Raw genomic sequence first — 27,087 nt, forward strand, 5'->3', positions numbered from 1 at the left:
TATTTTCATGATCATTAAGTTCAAAATATTTTATAATTTTCACTGAGATTTCTTATTTGACCTATGGGTTATTTAGAAGCATGTTGCTTTAATGAATCATCGAGCCTTACATCGGAAACCGGGGATGTACTGTATGGTGACTAACATAATATAATAAAAAATCATTAAAAAAAAAAAAAAAAAGAATGTAAAACCAGGAAAAAAAAAAAAAAGAAGCATGTTGCTTAATTTCCTTAAGTTTGGAAGTTTCCTAGTTTTGCTTTCTGTTGTTGATTTTTAGTTGAAGTCCACTCTAATTAGAGTGCAGACCCTGTTTGATATCAATCATTTGAATGCCAAGATTTTAGAAAAATGACCATAGACATGGTCATATGAACAGAGGGTATGTTCTACAGTTGTTGTATGTTATATTCTATATTATTGGAATTAGGACAGATTGTTTTTCTCTATTCCTACTAAGTTTTTGTCTATACATTCTATCAGTTACTGAGAGAGATATGCTAAAATCTCTCTGATTATGAATTTTTCTTGTTAATTTTTGCTGTTTATTAGATGTGCTTTGAAGCAATGCTAGTAGATGCATACAAATTCAGAATTTTTATATCCTCATGCTGGATAGACCACTTTACTCCTATGAAACATCCACTTTTTATCTAAAGTAATACTTCTTACCTTAAAAAATATATCTAATTCTTACCTAATTTGCCTGACACTAGTAGAGCTATATCAGCTTTCTTTTGGCTATTTGTATGGTTTATCTGTTCACCCTTTTACTTTCAATCTTTCAGTATCCGTACATATAAGGTGTATATCTTATAAGCATCAAATTATATATTTTTTGCTTCAAATAGTATTTTTTAATCCAGTTTGACAACATTTGTCTTTTGGTTGGAATATTTAGTACATTAGCATTTAATGGAATTACTAGTATATTTCATTTGTATCTACAATCTTATTATTTTTTTCTATATTTCCTCCATTTTTATCTCTCCTTTCTTGTCCTAACTTGGATTAATCAGGATTTCATTTTATTCCTCTTTTATTCTCTCCTTACTTGGTAGTTGTACATTTTTCTTTGTCTCTTAGACTTTGGAGATTAAAAAAAAAAAAACTAACCAAAATTAATACTTTTATTGCTTGCCACTTCCACTGGCCTCCAAAACACAAGAATAAGTTCCATATTAAAGATTAGAAAGCTAGGACTCCAGGATACAAAGTTGAACACAATAATGTCTGACTATAATTCTGTGCTCTTTCCAACACTTCCTCCTGATCATTATACAAGAAACAGAAGTCCTTCCACTTATTAAGCCCAAATCTACTAACAAATCTTTTTCTGCATGATGCCATCTCAACTGTTTATTGAAATTCTCATGTCTCCCCTGAGAATTCTCTTCTTCAGACTCAATATCCCCAGATGGTTTATTGTTCTTTGTAGGACTGATTTCCACATTCTCTACTGTCCTAGAGATAGAATTTCAGAAATTCAACAAAAGCTAATCTATTTTACTTCTAAAATATAAATTCAGAAGGACCCATACTCTGGTGTGGTTGTTAATAAGATAAAGGCAAATAGAATACTCTTGAAACACCACCAGGGATAGAAAAGCAATGTAGAAGAAGAAATACTAAATAATAGAACAGCATAATTTAAGATATATGATTTGGACATCACTTTTAGCAAGTAAATTCTCTATTTCCTCATTTTGGATCCAATATTAAAATCAAAGCTAGCCAATTTTCAGATATGCACAATTAAATGTATAAGCATTATATGTATATAAAACCAAATGCACATTTTTTCCCATTTATTGGTATAGATGTATCATTTCAGTAATAATGTAAATAATTTAAAAAAATTAAAGTACCATTTATAGATACAGACAAAGAAATAGTCTCAGAGAAACTAAAATATTTGCCATGGTCAGTAAGTTATAGATCTAAGACTGGAACATAGGTTTTTTCCAACTGGTACATAGGTTTTTTTCCTGCTGCAAGTTCAATTTTTTCCTGTTAATTCATAATCAAAGAATGGTTTTATAATGCAGGTAGGCTCCTATATGTCCAGTTTTACCTCTAACCTTTTCTAACACCAGACTTGATGTTTTTCAGCTCTCTCACTTCTTGATAGTTGGATTGCCTTCACCAAAATTCCCCTAGCCCCTCAAAAAAGTATTGAGTGCTAATTTATTCTTGTCAAGTTTCTGCTATGTGCTTTACCATGAGAAAAACTGCAGAAAAACATTTTAGTACAGTCTTAGTTGCTTTTCCCCCTTAAGCTTGAAAACATGCTAATAATTATTATTTCTAAGTACTTCTCATTCTAATGGTGAAGTTACACTCTTGGATACATCAGCTCTTTGCCAGGTACTTCTGTGATTCTGAAGCTCAGTAGTTGGTTTAACGTGAAATTTGCTCCCTTTCACAAAATAAAAAAATGCCAAATATGTTAAGGATCAAATCAAGGGGCACAGTTGCTGCAGTCTCAGCTCAAGGCAAGTGTGTTTTGGAGAGATGGACTTCCAGACCCCAACTTGAAAATAAAGCGGCAGGGAAGTTCTGATCTTATTGCTACAGAGAATGTATAGGAATTCTGAATGCAGCTCTGGACACCCACAGGAGTCCCATTCTTTCTTTCAGAGAGTTTTCTACTGTTTAGCTCATAGCATGCCATTCTCTTCATTATTTAAATATGACTGACTCATTTACCAAAGCCCTAGTGCAAATGCTATTTGCCCCCTCCTTAGGCAAACAAATAAAATGAAATAACATATTAAGTGCAAATATGGGCAAGAGGTGTGGTATCCATGGTATCACAGCCCTGCTGTTTGAGAGACTGCACCCAGAACAGGACAGCCATATGCTACCAGTCTGCCTGTCTATTCCTAGATCAGAATGGAGTTCTGAGATCTCTCCCATCCAATCTGTTTGCTGATTATGGTAGCTGATTCATGTCGCTATGGATATGAAAGCACCATACTGGGGGGTGTGCTATTTCTTCCATACTCCTCCATGGACCCACCCGACAGACACAGTTATTCTGTGTCCAAATGCTCATGTGCTAGATGCTCATGAGGATGTCACCTGAGGTCTTAGGGTCTGGAAGTCAGGGCTGTAGTTCTTTCTCAGCCATTTTCTCCAGTGGCCCAAAGTGAAATACATATCCTTAAATCTTAAACAGAAGAAATTCTAGATACAAGAAATTAGTCAATTCGTTTTCCTGCTTTGGGTCATTTTCTTTTTCTCTTCTATATGAAAATATGCACAATAGAAATAAATATAAAAAATGATAGATTTCTCAGGATCACATGAAAATTTGAGATATTTCTATTATATCTAAATCTCAAACTACAGCCATGTAGCTCTTGGGAACTCCAATAATTTATATATTTGAATGTCTTCATTAAATGTGAACACTTGAATTCTGATCATAAACATTTTCGTTTTGTGTATGTTGCATGTTACAGTACTGATTTAGACCCCATTAAAATTTAAAGCATGGACACCTGCATTCAAGGAAGTCCTTAATCAAAGAAATAAAATCATTGATTTTTTCAAAATACAAGTGGTAATTGATCATTTTAATTGCTAGTCTTTCCTTGAAACTTACATTCTAGATATGATTTTTAGTTACAGATTTTCATAATTTCCCATTAATATGAAAGCATACACATGTCATGTACAAACCAGAGTATCTCTTTGTATACAGTACAAAATTAGTTAAGGTGATGAGAAAATACACACTATCCTATATATGAGATCTATCTTTTAGAAAGACCAGTCTTGTTGATATTCTCAATCAAGACTGTCAAGGGAGGCAGTTTATATAGTGATTATAAAAAGGGATGTGAATTCAGATATTATTTTATCACTTACTAGCTGTGTGACCTTGCCTATTATCCCTGTTTTCTTTAGTGTATCTCCACTGAGACAGAAAGGTCAATTAATATTTCAAATTAGTTGTGAAAAATCGCCCATGAGGTGGAAGGCACCATCAGGTTGAGTCCTACCCATACAAGAAACATGGAGCCAATCATCATGTTCTCCAGCCTTCCTCTCCCCAACTAAAAGTACCTAATAAAACTTTTGATTATTTCCTGACCTTGTTATTTTCTTTCCTTATTTGTGGTCTTGGAGTCATCTCTGACTCCTTTGTTGCTCTCTACAGCTCATTGCTGAGACTTTTTGGTTGGCCACATTATTTGCCTCAGTAAAAACAAAGAAGTTCATCTATTTCTTACTACTGGACTCTGGTTACATCAAACACAACTTGGTTCTGAAAATATCTCAAAGGCAGGTATCTTATCCCTCAAAATTATTTCAAATTCTCCACCGATCTTTTTTTTTTTTTTTTTTAAGATTTCATTTATTTATTTGAGAGGGGGAGAGACAGAGCACAAGGGGGCGGTGGTGGAGAGTCAGAGGGAGGAGCAGACTCTGTTGAGCAGGGACTCTGATGACGTGGGGCTCAATCCAGGGACGCTGGGACCATGACCTGGGCTGAAGGCAGACACTCAACTGATTGAGCCACCCAGGTGCCCCATTTTCACTGATCTTAATATAGATTGCTTATCAGAGTGGATGATCAGTCAGTGCTCAATTGGTGATTTCATTTTTTCACTGTAGGTTAGTGTACACTTAATCTCCAGTGCAGAGATTCATTAAATTTGGAAAACTTTAAAAAAAAATCAGATACATAAGACATATTACTCATTTACTTTGCCATTTGTTGCTGTTTGAATTAAAGTTCTGTGGACATATGGGGGTTGAAAAATAGCTCTAAAAACCACAAAGAGGTCACTAATGTTGACAACTCTGAATCCCTCTGAAAAATAAGCACCTGCTCTTCTTATTTACTATACTAACAAATACCTAGTCTTTGTACAGGTCAAACAGGTTTTTTTTATATTTTGCAAAAGGCAATTATTTGATATAAAGACTGTAGCTGTCATTGGGCCTTGGTAATAAGATCTTAATCAAATATTGGGGGCTTCTGATACTGTGAAAATACTATGGCTAAATATTAATGGAGAAAGTTCAGGCAGAGTGAAAGGTTTCAATGAGATATATAAGCACATATTGTAGCCATGTTTTCACTTGCAATGAGCATGAGGAACATGTCTAACATGACAACCAGATTGCTACTAAACGATTTTATATGCTTAATTATGGCTTGCTTTAAAATTATGTTTTGGTTAGCCACTGAGGTAAAAAACTTAAGCCTATTAAAAATTTAGTAAAATAGAAAGTAAAGGATACACCTTAGCTGTTTACATGCCTGCTACCCATATTAGGTTGTGATCATTCTGTTAGCAGGAATTTTTTTTTCAGTTGGCATTCTCAATGCTTATCCCAGCATTTGGCCCATATTAGGTGCTAAATATTGAATAAATGAGTGTCTGATTTATAGCACCCTAACCACATTTATGCTTTGGGAAGCAGTAAGGGAAATATATTATCTACTGCCCAACTGACACAAAATTCAGGTAAAAATTCTAGAGCTGCATTGTCCAATATGGTAGCTACCAGACACACGTGGCTATTTAATTTAAATTAAAATTAATAAAATAAATTCAGTCCCTCAGTTGCATAGCTAAATTTAAGTGCTCAAAAGCCAGATGAAGGTAGTGGCTACCATATTGGCTAGTACAGGTATCAAATATTTCCTTCACTGAAAAGAGTTTTATTGGATAGCACTTTTCCTTTTTCATTTTTTAAGATTTTATTTATTTATTTATTTGAGAGAGAGAGAGAAAAAGAGAGAACACAAGCATGATTGTGGGGCAGAGGGAGAAGGAGAAGCAGGCTTCCCGATTTGCAGGGAGTGCAATGCAAGGCTCAGTTCCAGGACCTTGGGAACGTGACCTGAGCTGAAGGCAGACGCTTAACCGACTGAGCCACCCAGGCACACCTGGATAGCACTTTTCTAGAAAGTGTGGTATTTTCTTCATACAAACAAAACAAAACAAAACAAAACAAAACAAAACAAAACAAAACAACCTCACACGGCAGTATATAAATTCCAGTATATTCAGATGATTTCACAAACATGAATACTCTCAATTTTAAGGAATCCTGGGAGGATTCTATCCACTATATATATCTTCATTACTTTGTATTTTGCTATGGTCTTACAACTCTTGGTGGCTTTTTAATAAGTTCAAAAGACTACAGAGGAGAAAAAAACCCAAAACACCTTAAACACATAATTACCATATTTATGCCTGTTAAATATTCAGATTCCTAGATCCTACCTTCAAGATCCCGACCCAATAGGTCTGAGGTATCTTAATGAAAATACATTATTAGACCTTCCCAGGTGATTTTGATGCACATGGCCCACAGGCCACATATTAAAAAATTTAGACTAAGAATTGCAAGGATTATATTCTTGCTTCATTTATTCAACAAAACGTATTGACTCTTTCTATATTATAGGCCCTAATCTAGGCACTAGGGTTATAAAGACAGAGAAGGAGAAGATATCAATGGAGAAAGTATTGATGGGTGGTACCTTTTGCATACTTGTCCCTACACTAATAACAGGCACCCTAGCCATCACTCCAAACCTGCTCTCAGGTGTTCCCTGAGATCCATCCCAAATCAGGTGGATACTGAATTGTCTTTGTATGCAAAGCTGAGTCCAGAAAGGACTTGATACTGGCAGTAGAACTAGTAGTAGTAGAGGAAGAAGCAAAAGGAGAAAAAGGTGGCGGATGAGGACAAGGTGGAAGAGGGGGATGAGGAGGAGGACAGGGAGAGGGAAAGGGATAGGGAGAGGAGAAAAAATTTAAGAAGGAAGGAGAAAAGAAATGGGTTTGAGAGGCAGGAAGGAAGGAGAATGGATAAACTTGGTGACTGGATGATGGACAGAGCAATAAGCAAGAGAAAGGGGTCTGGAGTGGCATTTAGCTATCTGGTTCAGGTTGGTAGATAGTAAGGCCATTCACTTAAATAGGGAATACAGAAAGAATAGTAATTTGGGGGGAAAGAAGATGGTTCAGTTTTGATACGTTTGACTTATATGCTGCCTCTGGTATTTCAAATTGGAGACACCCAGAAGGGAACTGGGTATACAGTTTTAGAGCTTTAAAGATATAGATTTGGGATGCACCAGTGTTACATGAAACCATGGGAGTGAATGAAATCATATAGGAAAATAAAATTATACTATAGAGAGAGAAGAGAAGACTCGGAAAAATGAGAATTTGGTGGACACACACAAGTAGTGATACTTAACTTTTTGTGGATCGATGAGCTTTCTGAAAGTCAGATGATTTCTAAAGAATGCAAAATTTCACAGACTTACAAAATGTTATAGTTTCCAAGGTGTTGAGACTCCTGTTGAGAACTTCCAAATTTCAGGTGTTTAAATGATGAAAAAGGAAGGGAGGCCCATGAAGGACGTAAGAAGAGGAATCAAATTAGATAGTAGGAAAACCAGATTTTCAAATCATGGAGATTTATTCACCTGAGCTAATGCAATAGCAGATATTAGCCAATTTAAATGAGTAGTCTGCTTCTCTTCTATCCCTGATTTTAAAATCAGGAAAGCATAAATGCATATTTAAGTCATTTATTGAATTCTCTTTTTCTTCATAGTTCCTCAGAGTTAGTAATTGAAGTCTCTCTCCATTCTGTTTTGGGGTTTCTTTCTTTGACTCATAGAAGCCATGGATTAGTTAACTCAGGAAAGAGAATTTCTTAGAGTTTATCAACAATCCACAATAGTTTTCTCTTTCACACAGGTATCAAATAGGGCTAGAGCAAGGCCAGCTTGCATTTGTGTTTCCTTGGGATGTTGCCTTCTATGTCACACTTACCTACAGAAGTGATGATGACTGTGAAATGAGCTTCATCTCGCCGTCCAGTTACATTGTTGTAAGCACAGCACACATAGTCAGTTGTCTTCTGGGCTACTTTCTCAGATGCAACTTCCAAGCGAGGCCCGTGTTTAATGACATATGTTGTATTGTCAGTCCTCCGGATCCAGGAGTAGGTGTTGGGGGGATAAGAATCAGCAGAACAATAAAACAAGATGGCCTCTCCAATGTCAACAGTGAACACTTCCCCTACTTTTAGCCCTTTGTCAGAATTAACTTGAAGTCCATAAGGTCCATCTGCATTGATTGAAGAAAGAAATAAAGGGATGGCATAAATAATCACAACATAGTTATAGAGTTTGGGAGAGCTCAGCAGCATTTTATTTTCTATGAAAGTCTTCAAATTAAACTTGGGCAAATAGGTCCTCATTTAGGTTCCCAATAAATCATGAGAACCTAAAAATGTGTTATTCTGATACCCATGACAATGGAAATTATTTGAGATGTGATTGAACTTATCTGAGTTAGTGAAAGCCCTGAAACCTAGCACGTAATTTTAGAGACACTGCCATCATAACTGTATGCTAAGCCTTTTTTTTCCATTATCACTTTTTTAAAAATTTAAATTCAATTAATTAACATATAATGTATTATTTGTTTTAGGGGTACAGGTCTGTGATTCATCAGTCTTATATAATACCCAGTGCTCATTACAACACACACCCTCCCCAACATCCACCACCCAGTTACCCCATCCCTCCATGCCCCTCCCCTCCAGCATGTATGCTAAGCTTTTGAGTAATTAATGTATTGATAAATTTGCAAACATGTTAGACAAGTACCATCTTTCTGAAAACATAATTGCACTTGAAAGCATATTAGAAATATATTATGGCCATTATTTTCTCATTAACAACCATACTTTGAGTATTATCTGTTTTTCTTTTCAGTTCTTGGGTAGGTCATGCAAATATTTATAAAATACATAGTTTCACACGGAGCACAGATTTGTGCAAATAGATACAAAAGTGTCTCATATTTTCATGACACATTAACAATTAAAGAATTTTAAAAATTTTTCCTGCAAACTAAGCTTAGAATCCTGTTTGGGGGGCGCCTGGGTGGCTCAGTCGTTAAGCATCTGCCTTCGGCTCAGGGCGTGATCCTGGCATTCTGGGATCGAGCCCCATATCGGGCTCCTCCGCTGGGAGCCTGCTTCTTCCTCTCCCACTCCCCCTGCTTGTGTTCCCTCTCTAGCTGGCTGTCTCTCTCTGTCTGTTAAAATCTTTAAAAAAAAAAAAAGAATCCTGTTTGGAAAAAATATATCTTCATTATCATTAACAAATATTCATTGATCATCAATAAACTACTTAATCAGGGATATCTCATGGTGTTTTTCCTTACTGCAATTTTCTTGTGGCATTTTGCTATGTCTATGGCACCAGATTGCCTGCAGATGAAGACGTATTTCGCATTGCTTTCTTCAGAAAATAAAGACAGAGATTGAGAAAATTTCCCAGCTAGATAAAGTCTTTCTTATTCAGTCTAAATTCTGGTTTATATTCTAAAAACTTTAAGGCTTAGACATGATTGTGTTCAGTTTTCAGCTGATCATCCCCAACATCTATTGGCTACTTTCCATACGGAAGCACTTTAAGTACTTATACAGACACAACCATATTTAATTTTTAAAGCAACCCCATGAGGTAAATGTTATTATTCCATTATAAGATGAAAGAAGAGACATTTAGAAATTAATTTTCCCATGGCCCAAAGTTTTTACATAGCAGAGCTGGAACTCTAAAATATATGCTTTTGGTCATTCACACTACCTTCAAAAAAAATGTATGTGGTATAATTTTCTATATCAGAATATTTTCTTGTTGTATAACTACAGTATTAGCTTTATAAGTTAAAATTGTCTAATTATATATTAATTCTGTACTCGATCAAGTAATCAATCGACAAATACTTGTTTGAGAGATACTATTAGACAATATATTTAATATAAGAGGAAAAAACGTGTAAGATACAGTTCCTACTCTCAAGGAATTAATACAATGGAAAAGGCTATGGATGGTTTGCTCAGTAATACCTAATCTCAAAGGTTCTGTTTTTTTTTTTTAAAAAGTACTATCTCTCATTATAGGGATTAATATGATATAATGATTACCCAGTAGTCATTATCAGTTATCACTAATTAAATCCTGATTTTTCAATATTATTTAAGTGTTCTTCAGAAGTCATTTAAACTTTTAGGTCTCACTTTTCTCACCTTTGCTACAAAAAGGCTGACTGGACGAATGGCTGCTAAAGTTCTTTCTCCCTTTGAAATACCTCTGAATGCTTGATGCCATGCTAAAGCTATTTTGGATACTGGCAAGCCAACCTTAAATTTGCAGATTCCCAGAGTGGTTCTCTTTTATGTCAGCATTTTCTGACCAATCTACCATTGAGGAAACACATTTCCTAAGATAAAACAGAAACTGAAGATGCAAAACAATAAATTAAATTTAGCTAGGGAACATGAACTTTACACGTATTTACTTCCTAAAGATACAAACATCTGCAGGGAAGCTATAGATTTACATTAATATGTATACATGAGATGATCCTGATTTCAGAAGGCAAATAAAGACGTTAGTACCTTCAAATTTGAAGTAATCAGGAACAGGAGATGGGAGATTAAAGTGAAGAGAAATGAATGCCCTTTCCTGCACTTGCACTAGCTGTACTAGAACCCTGTCATATGGCTCTCTCATTTCAGGCTATGATACAATCTCTGGGGAAAACCACTCTTTCAGAACTGTGTACTAAGTGGAACCCTCTTATTCTGAATTCCACTAAACAGTAGGTTGTGTAATGGGAATGAAGAGTTATTTCACTCACTCAACCAAAATCAATAGAGATGTTATTGTGTGCGTAGTATTGTTCTAGGCATTGTGAGGGAATCCAAGTGTCACAGACACAATTCCTGTGGTTGTTCTCCCAGGCCCCGTGCAGCAGTAGGGTCCCTTCAAGTTGTCACCATTGACAGAACATTAAGACCACCAACTGGTAGGTACTGGTTATGGTTCACATAGTAGGAAACCAAGAGGAGGAATCAACTAAAGTTTGGAATAACAAGAGACCCGAGTCTGTGCACAAAAACTAAGGTCTGAGAGAGATTTTCTTCAAGCAGTGATAAACAAGAGAAGTGTGGTCATAAAAATACAGCCACTCAGTTTAAGTCTCTGCCTTCATTGGCTTTCAGGGTTTACAGAATGTGACTATAAAAACAAACTGCTTGATAATTTGACACACATAAAAATGAGTAATATTCTTTTCAGTGTGCTGACATTACTCAAAACTTTTTTGGGAACTCCTCAATTGGAATTGCCTTAGGACCCTGCAACATAATGGAGTATTCTCAAAAGTAGTAATTCTTTCATTTTGGAGAATGAGCTCAATTTGTAAAGGAAGCCCACAGTCACTTACTGCCAAATTTGGTGAATAAGGTTAATTATCTAATTTAATAATATTGTTCCAGTTTAAAATAAAACATGCTTCTAAAGAAACGAACCTCAGCTTATCTTCCCTATATGCATGCATATTTTGATTTCGCTACTTCCCCATTTGCTGGGTTTCATGAACTTTTCTCCTCTGTCTTAATTATGTGCTATATCTGGTTCTTCAGAGTTAGCTTCAAATCCATCAAACTTTCCCAGCCCCCATACAAGCATTTCTCCCAGTTCTTGGAGCCTAATACCTTGAAGCATTTAAGCTCCTTGCTTCTGATATGATTTCTTAAAATATAACATACTTTATCTGATTATATAAGAAATACATGTTTATTGCAGGAAACCTTGATATTCAGAGAATCACAAAGATGGAAAGAAAACTCATTTATAATTTTACCATTCGAAGAATGAATATCCATATTTCAATGTATGATCTTTCAATCTTTTATACCTCTCTCTCTCACACACACACACATCTCCTTCCTTCCTTCCCCCCTCCCTCCCTTTCCTTTCCTTTCCTTTCCTTTCCTTTCCTTTCCTTTCCTTCCTCTCTCTATACGCTGCTTACAGTGTTTTCTTCTTACTACACTATGATGTTATTTCCTTTTTAGCACTTCAGTCTGACCATCTCTTACTTTGAGGTGCAGCTGAATGCATTATTCATGAGAATGGACAATCCAATTGAAGACATTCGGAGTGATTCAACCAGTGTGGCCTCTGACATTGAAAATGAAAGCAGAAGGATAATTCTATTTTGACTTTGGATTATGGTTCAGTTTCTTGCCTGTGGCAGAGAACTCCCAATAGGAATAAACCTTTTGCCTCAGAAATGGCTGTTTACTAAGTGACTTGTAAAATTACATATCATCTGTTCTCTTTAACAATTTATGGCTGGGCGGGAACAGTACCGAAATTTCCATCATGATGCTGCTTGCCACCCTGCTTGGGAGCAGATGGTAAGTATTTACTGTGAATGACCTTTTTTTTTTTTTCTTTAATTTTTATCACTTAGAGTACTTCCCTGCAGCAGTGCCATATGTTGCACACAAAATGCAGTGGTTACTGGGTTATTATTTACCACAGAGCTGGAATGCATATACATTTCATGGACTAAAAGTAGGTATTTGTCTGAATTACTGAGTTGACGTTATATTCAAAACAAGTCCATTACTAGGTTATGACATCATAACCTCATACATACATGGCCAGTCTTGATAGATTCTGTTAAACTTTTTCTGCCAAAATAAAAAATAATTCCTGCTTTCATGAAGGAAGCTGTCACAGAAACAGTGCCTTAAGAACAGAGTCGTTGATTAATGCTGAAATTCTAAATTATGATGTGGACCTCCATGGGGGAATATTGGAATATGACACTTTTATTGAGAAACTTTGCTAAAGATCAGAAACAAAAATAAAAACAAAAAATTAAACGAAAGGCCAAAGGACTATAATTAAGAAGCTGTTATCTTATGATGGGAATTTAGCCTTGCACCATCAAGTAACACTGGAATCTGAAAGGGATATGAAGAAAGATCATCCGTTCCATTTTAGTCAGGTTCAAGAAATCTGTATTGAGTTCTTAATCAAGTATTGCCTTAGGGATACATAGATGAATAAGGAGAGCTCCTATTTGGGGTTGGAGACCAAAGCAGAAAGACTCCAGTGCAGTGAGTATCAGGAAAGAAGATGCTAAGAAGATACCAGCGAACCTCTCAGTCACACTGAAGAGCTGAAACAAGGTCGGGGCAGATGAGCCTTTCTGGAGAAGATGATACTATGAAGGAAGAAGAGGGTATAGTCAGGTGAAGAAGAGAAGTAGGAACATCAACCAAGGCATATATTCCCAGTTTGTATACAATGATAAAGATTGCAAAAATGTTGACGCCACATCAACAGAAAGGATAAATGACAAATCCTTACATTACATACTTTACTTAATTATTGTAACCCCAAATTAAACCAAACCAAACAAAACCAAAAACAAACAATAAAACAGGGCTAAAATAGCAATAGAAAGAAAAATGTAAAAATTAATGAGTTTGAAAAAAGTTAATGAGTCTGGGTTGTGTTTTTATATGTTATGTGATAAGTAATAATTGTTTAGCACAAACAAGACCAGGATGTTTGATTTTTGAATCAAACAAACTAGGAGGATGAGTGACTAAGTGAATGAATGAAGGTCAGTAAGATGAGATGTTGACTAAGTGAAGAGTTTTGCATTTGAATGTAAAAATAGTCAAGAAAGTAATTTAATAATAATATATTCACAATTACCACTTAATAATTGTTGTTAAACCATCTAGATAATTCATCTTTACAATGCGTAAGTAGAACATACATTTGTAAATTTTCCAAATGTTGTTCTTCCTACTATCTACTGTTAGTTAGTCTTTACTCATGACTGACGTTTCTCTGTGAGATTTCTGTAGGCTATGTCTAAAAGAATGTAAAGAAAAAAGTTCAGTCCACAATAGAAGACATATTCTGTGAAATCTGAATTTATTTGGATGGGGATATTTTCATTCTTTAAAATAACACAGGATAAGAAAGAAGATTTAGGAATTTAAAGCATAATATTTAATATTTATAGGTATGATTATGGTTTTTCCCTCATTTTTATTCTTTACACCCTGTGTATCACCATATTCTATGACAATAATTAGACTGGGGGATGAACTTGTTAAAAGAAAAATTGGGGGCGCCTGGGTGGCTCAGTCGGTTAAGTGTTTGACTCTTGATTTCAGGTCAGGTCTTATGATCTCAGGGTTGTAACAATAAGCCCTGCATCAGGCTCTGTGCTAGGCATGGAGCCTGCTTAAGATTTTCTCTCTCCCTCTCCCTCTGCCCTTCCCTGCCTCCTTCTTGTGTACACACACACTTTCTCGCTCCAAAAAAAAAAAAAAAAAAAAAAGAGGGCACCTGTGTGGCTCAGTTGGTTAAGCATCTGCCTTCAGCTCAGGTCATGATCTCTGAGTCCTGGGACTGAATCCCCCATTGGGCTCCCTGCTCCTCGGGGAGTCTGCCCCTCTGCCCCTCCCCTGGCTCATGCCCTCTCTCTCACTCTTTCTCTCTCTCAAATAAATAAAATCTTTTTAAAAAAAGTCTTAGTCTCACTTTGTCAGATTAAAATAAACTATATAGCCAAATAAAAGTGTATTTAAAGATGCAAATGATAACTTTCATGTACCTGTAATTGTTTACATGCAATTTCCCCCAGGAATTTTTCATTTAAATCTATGGCTAGAGTTTAAAGATAGGCAAATAGATGGAGAGACAGAAAGATGTAAAAAAAAAAAAAATTGATGTAAAGAAAATATTTTCATGTAAACAAAATAATGTTAACTACTGGTAACGTTTGGAAAAGAAAATGTTCTTCTCAAGGTATTCTTTCAGTTTTCGCTTTGGAGGCATCTTGTAAATGATCCAGGCTCTCCATAACTTCTTGCTGCCATGTTCCTGATTATGTCAGCATAGTTTTGGCTCACAGGGAAAAAAAAAAAAAAAAAACCCAAGAAAGAAAAAAAGGGGGGGGGGAGAAGAGCTAAGATCATTGAGTTCTTCCTATGTGCTACTCACTGACCTCTTTATTCATAAAAATCTCACCTAATTCTCCCCATCCATCTTGAGACAGGTATTAGACTTATACCAAGGTCAGTGGAGATAAAGGGAATGAAGAGACTGATGCACAAAAAAGGGGGTCACTTGCACATACTGCTAATGGCAGAACCAAGGCTTTAGCCCAGGCAGTCTCGATTTTTAGCTCAGAATCATAACCACTGTGCTCTCCACTGCACTCCCCAAATGACATGATATTAACTAGAATTTAATGTGGTTGAAACAAAAGATCAGCAGTTAACAAGGAATGCTCCAGCACAAGCTCACTGCCTGCTGTCTCTCACCACACTGAATGACGGGTTCCTTGGGATTAATATTCAGTAGATGATATCTGGCTGCTTTAATATCTTGTTTTGCATTTGTACCTTCTATGTGAATGTAAACCATTTAGACCAAGTAATAAAGAATAACATAAAGATGTATCTACATAGCCCTAGATTTGATTCTCTTTGCCTGCTCACATTTTTTTTTTCACTGTGTTTAAATAACTTCAATACTTAGGTCTTGTGCTATTTGCAGTTGAATGGAAGTGTTAATTCATGTCAGAATAAACTTATTCAGTCAAGAAGATAACTGCATTTATAAATAGACCGCACCAAATCTGAATTTTTCACTCCAATACATTAGTCATACAGATAGGCACAGTTTATACTTCCTTTTTGAATCTATTTCTCAGTCAAAGCATTAAGGCAGACAGAATATTTTCACAATGTCATCTGAATATAAAATTATATAGAACTGTAAAAATATAGCTAAAAGTTCTGCTATAAAAATAATGCCATTGTTAAACATAATGTAATTAATGACTGTAACAAAATCTCAAGCAAGTTGCTTGCAGTGTGTGGTGTTCTGGTATTTCTTGTTGAAAAATTGTAATTTCCTCCTTGTTCAGCATTTTTAATATAATTTCTTCTGTTTCCACATGGAGGGAATGGTTCATCTTTGAGACAATGAATTCTGGACTAGGTTGGACTAGGAGTTAATCCTCTTTGGTTCTCTTACACCAAAAATGGATTATATAGTATATGAAGTTTTTTCTATTTCTATGTGGATAATACTTTTCAGGAAAAAGGTATTTTCAAATTGCTCTTAAATATGTTTAATCACTGTATATAGTTCAAAATTGGTGACTTTTCCTTTCTGTATTATTGGTTAATAAAATATATCCTACTTCCCTTTTTTCGTTTTCTATATATACCGTTTCTATAATTGTATGATGTTTGTGATCTATCTTGAAAATGTGCTCTCTTGACAAACATTTTTTTATTTAGCCTAGAATATGTGTGTCTAAGTTTTAGCTTATAAACCATTTTCTAGTCTTTTTTTTATTTGAACCTTCGTTTAAAAAATAATTCTTCCTCATTGTTTACCATATAAGGCCTGGTGTTCAAAGCTCTCCAGGATTTAACTCAAACATATCTATCTGACCACCTAGTCTACCATGCCCCTGTCTGTATCCTTTACTCTAACTAAACTGGACCATTTCCCTAACCTTTGACCTCTGCTTTGGGTTTGGGTTCCTGCTGTCCCCATTGCCTAAAATGGTTTTTCCAGACATTGTTACTTGCCCCAGTCATGCCCATTGTTCAAGATTCATCTCAAATGCTACTTTCTACAATAACCATTCTCTCTAGCCAGAAGTACTGTTTTCCTTCTCTGAATCTCCAAAACCTCATAATATTATAGTGATAATAATGGCTAAGAGTTGTAGAGTACTTATTATGGGTCAGTCACTGTTCTAAGCAATTTACATGTAGTAACAGATTTAATCCTCACAGTAACTCTGTGAAATACGTATTACTTGGTATTATAATGGTGTATATGGATGAAGAAGTTGAGGCACAGAGAGGTAAGGTAGATCCAGGATTTGGACCCAGGCCTCTGGCTCCAGAGTTCTTATTCCTAGCCATTACAATCGTTTGTAGACTTCACTATGGTATTTATGACATTCTATTTCATACATTTTATTGTGCACATTTTCTCACTTCTGCTTAACTATAGGACAGCTTCCAGTTTCAAGATTCGATGATTCGATTTTTCTTGGCTTAATTTTGCTGGTTCAAGCAAACCTCCCCGGATACCTGAATCACACTATTTCACTCCTCTCCCTGTAGTTGCTTTTCCTGCCCCAATCCTGGAGCTCAGTTTTACTGTTGAGCTTTATCTAGTTGGAAAAACCTACATTTTGTACATATAATGGTGCTTTTTTCCAAAAAGTTAATAACATACTTTCTCAAGAGAACTCCATCAATTTTCTATTGAAGAAAATAGAATCAATAATATAAAACAGAATGCTTGCTTTGTGTCAGTCATTGGCTATTTTTCAGACACCTTATCGAGCCACAGCAATGTGGTGAGGTATTTTTAACTATCTCCATTTTATAGATGAGGCTCAGAAAGGTCGAGGAGTTTCTTAACATCTTATGGGTAATGATAGAACCCATCTCCTACTTAGGTCTGTCTACCCCCTAAGCACCTAAACACTAGGCTTTGGGACCTTTCCTAGTATTATTATATAGATCATGTTTGACAAGTAAGTAGATACAGTTAATTCTGCCCAATGGTTCATCTAGCTGAAACCTCTACCCTCATGCCACAGGGTTGAGAAGTTTTCCTTTGCCGCACTCTTGTTGTTACACTGCTATTGTGGCTATGCTCTAAGCTACATAGTGACTGATGAGAAGACTTCCCAATGTGATAGGTCATTGTTTTCAACTAGGGGAGATTTTGCACTACCAATAACAGGGGACATACGGCAATATCCAGAGACATTTTTAGTTGTCACGATTGAAGGTGGGGAGGTCAGAGATGTCATTAAACATCCTATAATACATAAGACAGCCCCCACAACAAAGATTTGTCTAGCCCAAAATGGGACTAGTATGGACCTTGAGAAACCCTGTGTGAAGCTGAAATTAGACTGCAAAATTAAACATATTAGAGGTGGTACTAAGGAGTAGAGAGGACTGAGAAAAATAATATGATAAAGAAAGAAGGATCTTGCTTGGGCTGGGATGAAAATATGACACAAACTGAAGAGTTTGATGAATTTAACTCTGTATATGAGATTAAATGATAATAACAGCAAAAACAATGGAAAAAAATAATAATTACCCATCCTCTGGGAACCTTAATACCTTACTGCAGAATAATTAAATTTTCTCTAAAAATGGAGCTGAGAAAATAGGCAGAGAGAACAGCTATGCCCTGGGATGTAGTACCCATGTATAATCTGGGAACATTCTTTCTCCCTGTGGTCAGCTATAGAGCACCCCCCTCTCCCAGTTTATGATCACCAATTCTTCATCCTTAGAGTAAATAAATTAGTGCCTTCTGCATTGGTTCTCTGTTCTTAAAATTGAGGTTCCTACTTTTCACTGGATATAAGGTCACACAGCAGACCAAATCAGAAAATGTATCCTAAAAGGCTCACAGCCAGTATCTCAACTTGATTTTCAAGAAATAGGGTCAAGAAACCAGCTATATTTCATGACAAAGACTGTGTATAGGAAGTATAATTACAACTAGTACTCTATTAAAATGATGTAAAAAACAAATGATAGTTTGTGTTGATATTCTCTGGGACTACCCTTGTGTAAACTTCCCAGAAGAAAAGTCGTGAATATATACTTTTTAAAAACTTACAATATATGGTAGGCATAATGATGTCACTTTCCATCTCACTGATAGGATTTTTCACCAGGCAACTGTAATTCCCAATATCTTCTTTGGTCACTGGAGCAATATGAAGGGTATTGTTTTGCAGAGAAAAGGAGGTGGTGGAGCTGGTGTGGACAGGCCTTTCATTTTTTAGCCACTGGTAAACCAGCCGGGTGCCCCCTTCCACGAGGCATGTCAGGGTCATGTTCCCCACATACTCCACAGCTCCAGAGGAAGGCTGAGTCTGTACCACTGGTTTTGTGACAGGATCTGCAATATCAAAAGAGATAGAAATGGTTTTTGCCACCATGGAATTATAATACAAGTCTGTGTGGTCTTTCAAATATCAAATCCTGGGGAAATGATCCTAAAATTTTACATTTTTGTAGATGTAGACAGTTCAGAAAATAAAGAAGAGAATAAAAAACAATTAATGTAAAATGATAAAAATATAAAAATATCATTTATAGTAGGGATAACCAAATTCTAGAATGTACTCATTAAGGATCTTCTAATGAAAACCTTTACTTTATAGATAATGCAGTTAGGGTAGAGAACACTGACTTCCTTATTTCCTGTTCAGGGTGCTTTTTCCCACACCATAAAGGTATACTTTCATGGGCAAAGTGTACATGGCATTCCCCTCTCTTGATCTGTTCTAGCGTCCCAAGAATAGCTGCTTGGGGTAGATGAACCTAAATTTTTATCCACCATCTGTAAAATATAAGGCTCATATATATTACACTTGTGGAATATGGAGAGAAAGTTTTAGACCAGTTACTTTCCTTTTTATGTAAGTGAACTAATTATATGTTTTAATTGCTGTGCAATTGCAACATTATGTTAGCCACTTTACAAACCAAAGCCTACATTTCAACACTGATTCAATTTGAAAACAGGATAAAATGTGTTATTGTGATTACATCCCATTAGAGATACAAAAGACAAACCCAATAGTAATACCTGTTGGAACTTCAAGCAACAGGAAAATAGTTTTATCTCTTGAATCTGGTACACGGTGCTATTTGTCAAATGAACAAATCTCCAAGAATGAGTAAATATTTCCTCCCTGAGTTTTAACGGTAAAATTATTGGGTAAGGGTTGGAATTATACAAGTATCCACAAATATTTTCAGCAAACTTCATTAATCTTTGAGGTTCTTGGTTCTATTTGATAAAAGACAGTGACTTGACCAGAGTTACACAGCAGTCAGTGACAAAATGAAGAGGGCTTTATATCTGGCAATATTTCTTTCCTGCATTTTGCAGAGATATATGTTAAATAATCTCCTTCTATGCATCATCACAGGACACAGAGAGAGTGAGATGATAGCTAAGTGAGAAATGATTAGCTCCGATATTTAGGTTTCAATTTCCTACCAAGCTTTAAATTGGGGTTGATGCATCTCTGAAGGTATATTCCTCTTGACTCGTGCACTCATTTTCCTACACGGAAAAACGTGCATTGGGGAATAAACAGACCCAATCCTTTAGCCCAGAGAATATAGGAGAAAATGAAAAATAAGAAGAAAGGAAACTGAAATAATTTGCAGGGGACTTAAGGAGTTCTGAAGTCTCCAGTTTTTCTTAAGATGGGTACAACCAACTTGTTCGTTCAATTTAATCTTTTAGAGTCCCTGGCAAGAACAAAGGATGTGAAATAGCTTTTGTTTACATTATTATGACTTAAAAAGAAAAATGAGTTGTGTACATTTATTACACAGGAAAAGCTTGTGTTTCAAATATCTCTCTGTGTGGAAACAGATGTGGTATGGCATAAGTCAAATAAGTAATGTCAAAGGTCTTCTACTGGAAGAACCAATCAGAATAGGCTGTGATTATATACCTGCCTTAAACAGTGTGACTCACATATGGAAGTTTCCTAGGAAGATATTTTACATAGGCCCTAAACCCCTATTAGGACTTTTTACTTGCATTTCACCAAACAGATCCAATTTTACTAGATATTAACATGTAATGAATGTTCCATTAAGTTTTGGGGAGAGACAGGATGCTACCCAGGAGAATTTCATGCACATTTTCCCCTTTTCTCTTTTCATAGTCGCTCTATAGGCATCTGCTTCCACATCCTATGCCTTTACTCCCCTCAGTCTTTCTGGTCTTCACTCATTTACTCCACACACACAGTTACTGAGTGCCTACTAAAGGCCAGCATCAGCTTTTAGGGGCTGAGGACAAAGCAGCAAGCAATATAAAGTCCCTGCTCCCATGGATTCATATTCTAGGTGGGGGAGAAAAAAAAATCAAATAAAAATATATAATACATCCAGGTGGAAATAAATGCTGTGAAAAGAATAAAACAGAACTCAAGATAGATAGTAACTCTCTCTCTTTGTTTGGGGGAATCTCTCTCTCTCTGTTTGGGGGAAGGAGGTTATCCTTTATAAGGTGGTCAGGAAAACCTTTACAGATAAAGTGACATTTTGGCTGAGACCTAAAAGAAATAGGGGAGGGAGCCATGCTATTCACTCGGAGAAAAGCAGTCTAGGTAGACTGACTAGCAAGTACAAAGGCCATGAGGTATAAGTGTGTTTGGCCTGTTCTAGGAAAAACTAGGAGGCCAGTGTGGTTAGAACAGAGTGAATGAGGGGTAAGGGAGGTAGGAAATGGGGTCAGAGATGTGCTGGGTATGCTGGGAGGGATCATGTGGGGCTTTGTAGGACATTGTTAGTACTCTGGCTCTTGTTCTAAGTGAGACAGAAAGCCATGGGAAGGTTTAAAGCTATAGGAGGTGGGAGTAGAAGCAGGAGCTGGGTAGTAGGCTATTAGGGATAGTCCAGGCCAGAGCTGGTGGTAGGGCTGAGAGAGGAGGTAGAGGGGGTGGTAAGAAGTGACGGAACTCTGTAAAGGTAAAGCTGACAGTGATAACTTGTGGACTGGATGTGGGCTGTGAGAGAAAGAGGGGGTCAATGGTGATGGCAAAGTTTTGGCCTGAGTAACTGATGGAATGGAGTTGGTATTTACTAAAATGGAGGAAATTTTAAGTAATAACCTGTTAAATAATCAGGTTTAAGGGGAAAAATCAGAAGTTGGGATTTGGACAAAGAATATTTAAGGTATGCTACTTATATACCTCAGTAAGGAAAATAAAGGTCTGAAATTTAGCTGCCTCCATAATCCCTCAGAGGACATTTCCAGCACCTTCTATTGTTCCTTAAGTACAGTCCTTGAACAAATCTCATCCTCCCCCAAACGGTGTATCAAAATAAAAGGTATTCATCTGACAGAACAGGGCTCTTCCCAGGGTGTATTCTGATACTGAGAAAATAAAATTTCCTCCATCTTATTGTATCAGCAGCTTTACCCTTGATAGTTTCCAGGCAAACAAATAATAAGTTCTGCTTACTACTTGATTACCTTTCATTGGGCACTATGCATATACTTTACATGCATGTCTTATTTAATATTCAGAAAGCCTCCTGATATATATAATGTAATGTGTGCCATGAAACACCGAGGCTTTGAGGGTTTATTAGTCTGCCCAAAGTTGCAGAGCCAGGACCTAAAGCCCAGGTAGTCTAATCTCCTGAGCTGTTACTAACTGCCATGCACCCCAGTGGCCTAGGTCACTTATAGTAGACTCACCATCAACGGTCACTTGTATCTTCTGACTAGCTGATAGTGTTCCATTTCCCTGAATGTTGACTTTCACGATGTAATTTCCTTCATCAGTGAACTGCAATGGATTGATGAGCAGAGATGCATTGGGCGGCATCATGGTGAACTTGTGTTGGTATTCCAAGTCAGGAACCACAGACTTGTTCACGGAGCCCAGTAAGTATTTGGGCATCGTGTGGGGTCTCTCAAACAGCCATATGATCTGGATGTCCGATGCTGGAGTGTGGAATCCATAGTGCACGGGGAGGTAGAGGGCCTGACCCCTGATGCCATGAACGGTGTGTGAGGGCACTGTCACTTTCAGTCCCGAGCAGGCACCTGCTATGAACGAAAGGAAAGTTGTAATGATCCTGAGCCACATTTCACAATCTAAGGGGCAATACAGAGAGAACCTGATCGGGTGATAATGCTTACAAAGGAGAGAGGCTTCTAGGTACTGATTATTCTAGTACCTGGAGAGGTAAATATTTGTCTCTGAAACCTTCTGCATTTTAAAAACTCCACCCAAAGACTATGTTGATTGATTGGCTTCTTTAAAGGCAAGATGAAAAGGAAAAGCAGAAGTTATTATCTATGGCTGTTAAAGATAATGGGAAAAAGAGAACTAGGAAAGATTATTAGTTCTAAAGTCCAATGAAACCTCTAAAAATTATGAAATTGTGTTTGAATCATATCATATCCCAATTAAACTTTTTAAAGAAAAGTTTGAGAAACATTGAGGGGCTACTTCCTCCTTAGAATCTCCCTCCAAAGTCTTCTGCAATGGCTTACTAGTCCATTATTGGAAGTTTTCCCCTTTAGCCAAAGGCTTGTCACACGGAACTATCCCAAGAAGAATGGCATTAAACCATTATCATTCATGATCAGTCATTCCTGCCCAGAAGCAGGAATCTGGTTGGTGTGTTTGAGGAACAGCAAGAGGGAGCAGACTAGAGGAGGAGGGGAGTGTGGTAAGACAGGTTAGCAAGGTGGCTGGGGCCAGATCAAGCAATGTCTTAGGGTCATGGCAAACTCTTTGGCAATTTTACCCTGAGTGAGATGGGGATGAAACTAGAGTTTTGTAAGCAGAGACAGGTATGATCTTTCTTCTTTTTTTAAGGTATACTCTAGCAACTGTGAGAATAGACTGAGATAGAGGCAAGAGCAGGAGCAGGGAGACCACTGAGGAGGTGACTGCAATAAAGTAGGCAAGAGATGTTTGTATGACAGACCAGTGTGGTAGTAAAAGATATTGTGAGAAAGGCTGGTGGTGCTAATAGGATTTGCTCACACATTGGGGTGAAATACAAGAAAGAAAGAAGAGTCAAGAATGATTCTAAGGTTGTTGACCTGATCAAATGAAAGAATGGATGTCATTTATTAATGGGCAACTAATAAATTAACCATGGGGAAGACTGGGGAGAATAGATTTTTGTGGGGCAGATTAGGAGTCAGTTTTGGGGAATAGGATAGGCTGGTGATGGGTAGTAAGGAGAGCACGTATTGCATGGTGCACTGGGTGTTATACGCAACTAATGAATCATCAAACTTTACATCAAAAACCAGGGATGTACTGTATGGTGACTAACATAATAAAAAATATTATTATAAAAAAGATATATATACTATATACCTCTTTCATATATTTATAATAAAATATATAAAAATGTGAAAAAAAAGGAGTCAGTTTTGGACATGTTCATTTGAGATGCCCACTTGACATCGAAGGGGCAATACTGAAAGTATACACTGGGCATGAAAGCCTGATTAATGTGGGTTTAAGACAGAATAAGAGCCTGGAAGGCCTTGGGGCATGGAGTTCTGACTAATGCATGGCCCTGGCTCACAGCCTCCTTCCTGCCTGCCTGTGTTGTTTGGACCCATGCACTCACTGCTATGTCTGCAGGTTTCTTCCTATTTTTTGGCACCTGGAGATTTCCACACCTTTACCTTGAGCCATGATATATATTTTAAATTTTTATTTAGTACTTCTATGAATTTGCAATTAAGAAGAGACTCCTCCTTAGTTCAAATTACCATGTTGCTTGAATTCTAATTAAAAGCTTCGACATCATTTTAAAAGGGAGCAGTATACTACCAACAGCCTATGAACATTTGAAATAGGGAGAGAATGGGGGGATTTGAATGTGAAGTATTTTAAACATTGAGGGGAAAAAAGAAAGAATGGTAACTGTAGACAGAGAGTATAGACAATGCTGCTGGGGAGTTCTGCTGTGAAGGGGAGCAGAAAATGTTCTTTCTTCTCTGTTTCTTTGGATGGATGCTGAACATTATGTTTGTAGCTACTGAAATGATCCACTAGAAAGAGAAATATTGATGAAGCCGAATACAGATGAGTGAAGGTGGAATAAAATCCTCGGTAAGAAAAGATAGAAATTTGGGAGATATCTTACAAAGAGAGATATCTTACAATTTCAATTTTCTCATATAAAAATGGTTATTGTCTTTAATTGCTTTTCCTTTTCATCCCTGCTAGAAAGAGGCTCTTCAAGGTTTATCTAAGTGATGTTATAAAAGGCCATCAATATTAGGAAAGGGGAGGTATAAAGGTCTGTTTGTGTGATGATTTCTTTGGGGAAACTGAAAGATGTAGTCTGCTACTATGAGGAATCAAATTCTACCAACAGCAAATATCTCTTTTACTTCCCAGGTTGGAGGTGAGAGTAAAGATCATTTTGGTCCTCAGTTAGCTGTTGGTAGAGAGTGAGACCCGGGTCTGGCAGACAAGTTAGAAAAGAACTCAGGAGAAAGCACAAAGATGAAGATCACATGACGTTAGAGGGAGAAGGATCTCCCAGATGTTCACCTGAAACTGACTGTTCAGACTGAGTATTTAGGTGACTCTACGGGCAAAATAAATATGTGCCTCATAGTATCCTTGGACTCTGCGTGTATTTGTAATGGACTTTGTAATCTTTTTTTTTTTCTGAAAATGGGCTGTACCTGCACATTCATTTTAGTGATTTGGTTCATAACAAAGGAATTACAAAGGTATGAGGATTTGCTTCTGTTTTCTTTTCCGGCAAGTGCAAGAATGTTAAATTTGTAGTTGTTCCTAGTTTGAATCATTAGAAAAAGAAGGAACTGGTGCTGGGAATTCTAAAGAGGAGATAAAGTGGACTGCAGAAAAGGAGTAGTGGTTTCTGCAAGGAAATCATAAGACAGAGAAAAAACAAGAGAAGGTAAATTGAGGACTTAAACCGACTAATGTCTGTGATATGTGAAACAGGGGCCAACAGAAGACAGTAAAGTCCTTCAAGTCACAGACTGAGAAAGACATTGGGCATTTGGATGGGGGACCAGTAAAGGAAAAGAATCCTCTTAGCATATGCTTAGCATGCAAAAAACAACACGCATTACAAGCTTTTCATTGAAATTGGGGATAGGAAGCTCCTGACAAATTCCCGGTAGGCAATAAATAAAAACTTATTTTTTAATACCCATTATTACTAACTTAAGATACATCAAACGTAATTTTCACTGTATTTATGAAGTGTGTTGTTGTCTCCTTTTATACTTCAGTGAATATGAAAGTATTTATGAGGTTTCATGGTTCACTCTTGATCTTGGACTTCCTTGTCCTATTCTCACCATTTAGTCATAAATTCATCACTTATAAATTACCTTGAAATAAGAGATTTTAGGAACGTAATCTCTAAATTTGCAGAGAGATTTCTGTATTTGACACTTTAATAAAGTTAAAAATTGACTGAAATGCAAGGTCTTAGTAAAGAACACACCCTTGGGATAAAATGGTGATTGGCCAGTTACGTGGCCTTAGAAAAGTCATTCTAATTCTCTGGACCTCAGTTTTCTCATCTGTGAAAGGAAGGTAATATTAGATGAGGTCTAAGTCTCTCCCTACTTTTTATGTTTGTTCTTGACATCCTGAGGTGCTTTTCTCAGAAGGGTAGCAGCTACCTTACTTTTGAAGGTGAAGGCCCATATTTAATTGAAAGGGCCCACAGAATTTTGAAGTATTGAGTCTCAGGTTTTAGTCCGCTTAAGTCACAATCCCTGGATGTCCTCTACTAAGGCAGTTAGTCTGTGTTTTTTACCAAGGAACCATGGGGGATATTGGGATCCACATCACTGCCTTGAGAATGTTCTGGAAAAAGCTGCATGGCTGCTGACTTAAAAGTCGGTAGTTGCCTTTGACAGTGAGCTATAGATATAGATGGCCTGAATGCAATTCTGGCCAATCTGTTCTTGTTTGGGGAAGTCCGAAGTCCTTGTTTAGGTTTTTTTTTTTTTTTTTCCCTTTTGTTTTGTTTTTTGGAAAAGGGGAAGAACTGTTTTTCATCTACTTTTTTTTCTTTGGTAGTTGTAGTTTAAAGATTAACTAAGATTTTAATAGTCAGAAAATGGTTGGGAAACACTTTATTACTATGGAGTGCTAGTATGACTAGAATAGAAATGTTGGTGGCTTTTGGATCTTGAATCAGAATATTGAATCTTAAGTATGAAAAGACTGATTGGAAAGTCTATGATTGAAGTTATGGGAAGTAAATTTTATTTAATGCAAGGTTAAATACAATACAAATATTGCAGCCCAGAAATAATGAACTACTTTAGAAGAAAATAACATTTTACATGGTACTGACAATAATTGTTTAAGTGGCGTGAACTAGTTCTTTGGGTTATTTTAGAAATTGTGTTATGTAATAATGCTTTAAATAATACATTGCTATCAATATCTCTGAATGTATTCAATGTTTATAATATCAAATCATATGAAATCATATCATTTAATTTTTTTCAAATATATGTTCTTTTTCAAATATACATATGATAGTGAGAGATAGCACAGCTATTAGAATAGCTTTTTCCTTAGATTGCCTATACCCTTT

At 36.5% G+C, this 27,087-nt stretch overlaps 1 protein-coding gene across 4 annotated transcripts in view; it reads right to left on the minus strand.

Moving 5' to 3' along the window:
* The window catches only part of HEPACAM2 (HEPACAM family member 2), a 41,613-nt gene that overhangs the window by 11,793 nt on the left and 2,733 nt on the right, over positions 1-27,087 (minus strand). For 3 of the 4 annotated variants that reach the window (XM_026505706.4, XM_057304451.1, XM_057304450.1), the window contains exons 2-4: positions 22,205-22,558; positions 18,584-18,868; positions 7,824-8,120 (exon numbers count right to left, since the gene is read on the minus strand). In XM_026505706.4, coding sequence (XP_026361491.3) covers positions 7,824-8,120; positions 18,584-18,868; positions 22,205-22,558 — 936 coding nt within the window. The remainder of the gene's footprint in view (positions 1-7,823; positions 8,121-18,583; positions 18,869-22,204; positions 22,559-27,087) is intronic. The other variant, XM_026505720.4, reaches the window with a different exon arrangement.

The sequence above is a fragment of the Ursus arctos genome, unplaced genomic scaffold (genome assembly GCF_023065955.2).
Source record: "Ursus arctos isolate Adak ecotype North America unplaced genomic scaffold, UrsArc2.0 scaffold_3, whole genome shotgun sequence".
Classification (NCBI taxonomy): Eukaryota; Metazoa; Chordata; class Mammalia; order Carnivora; family Ursidae; genus Ursus; species Ursus arctos.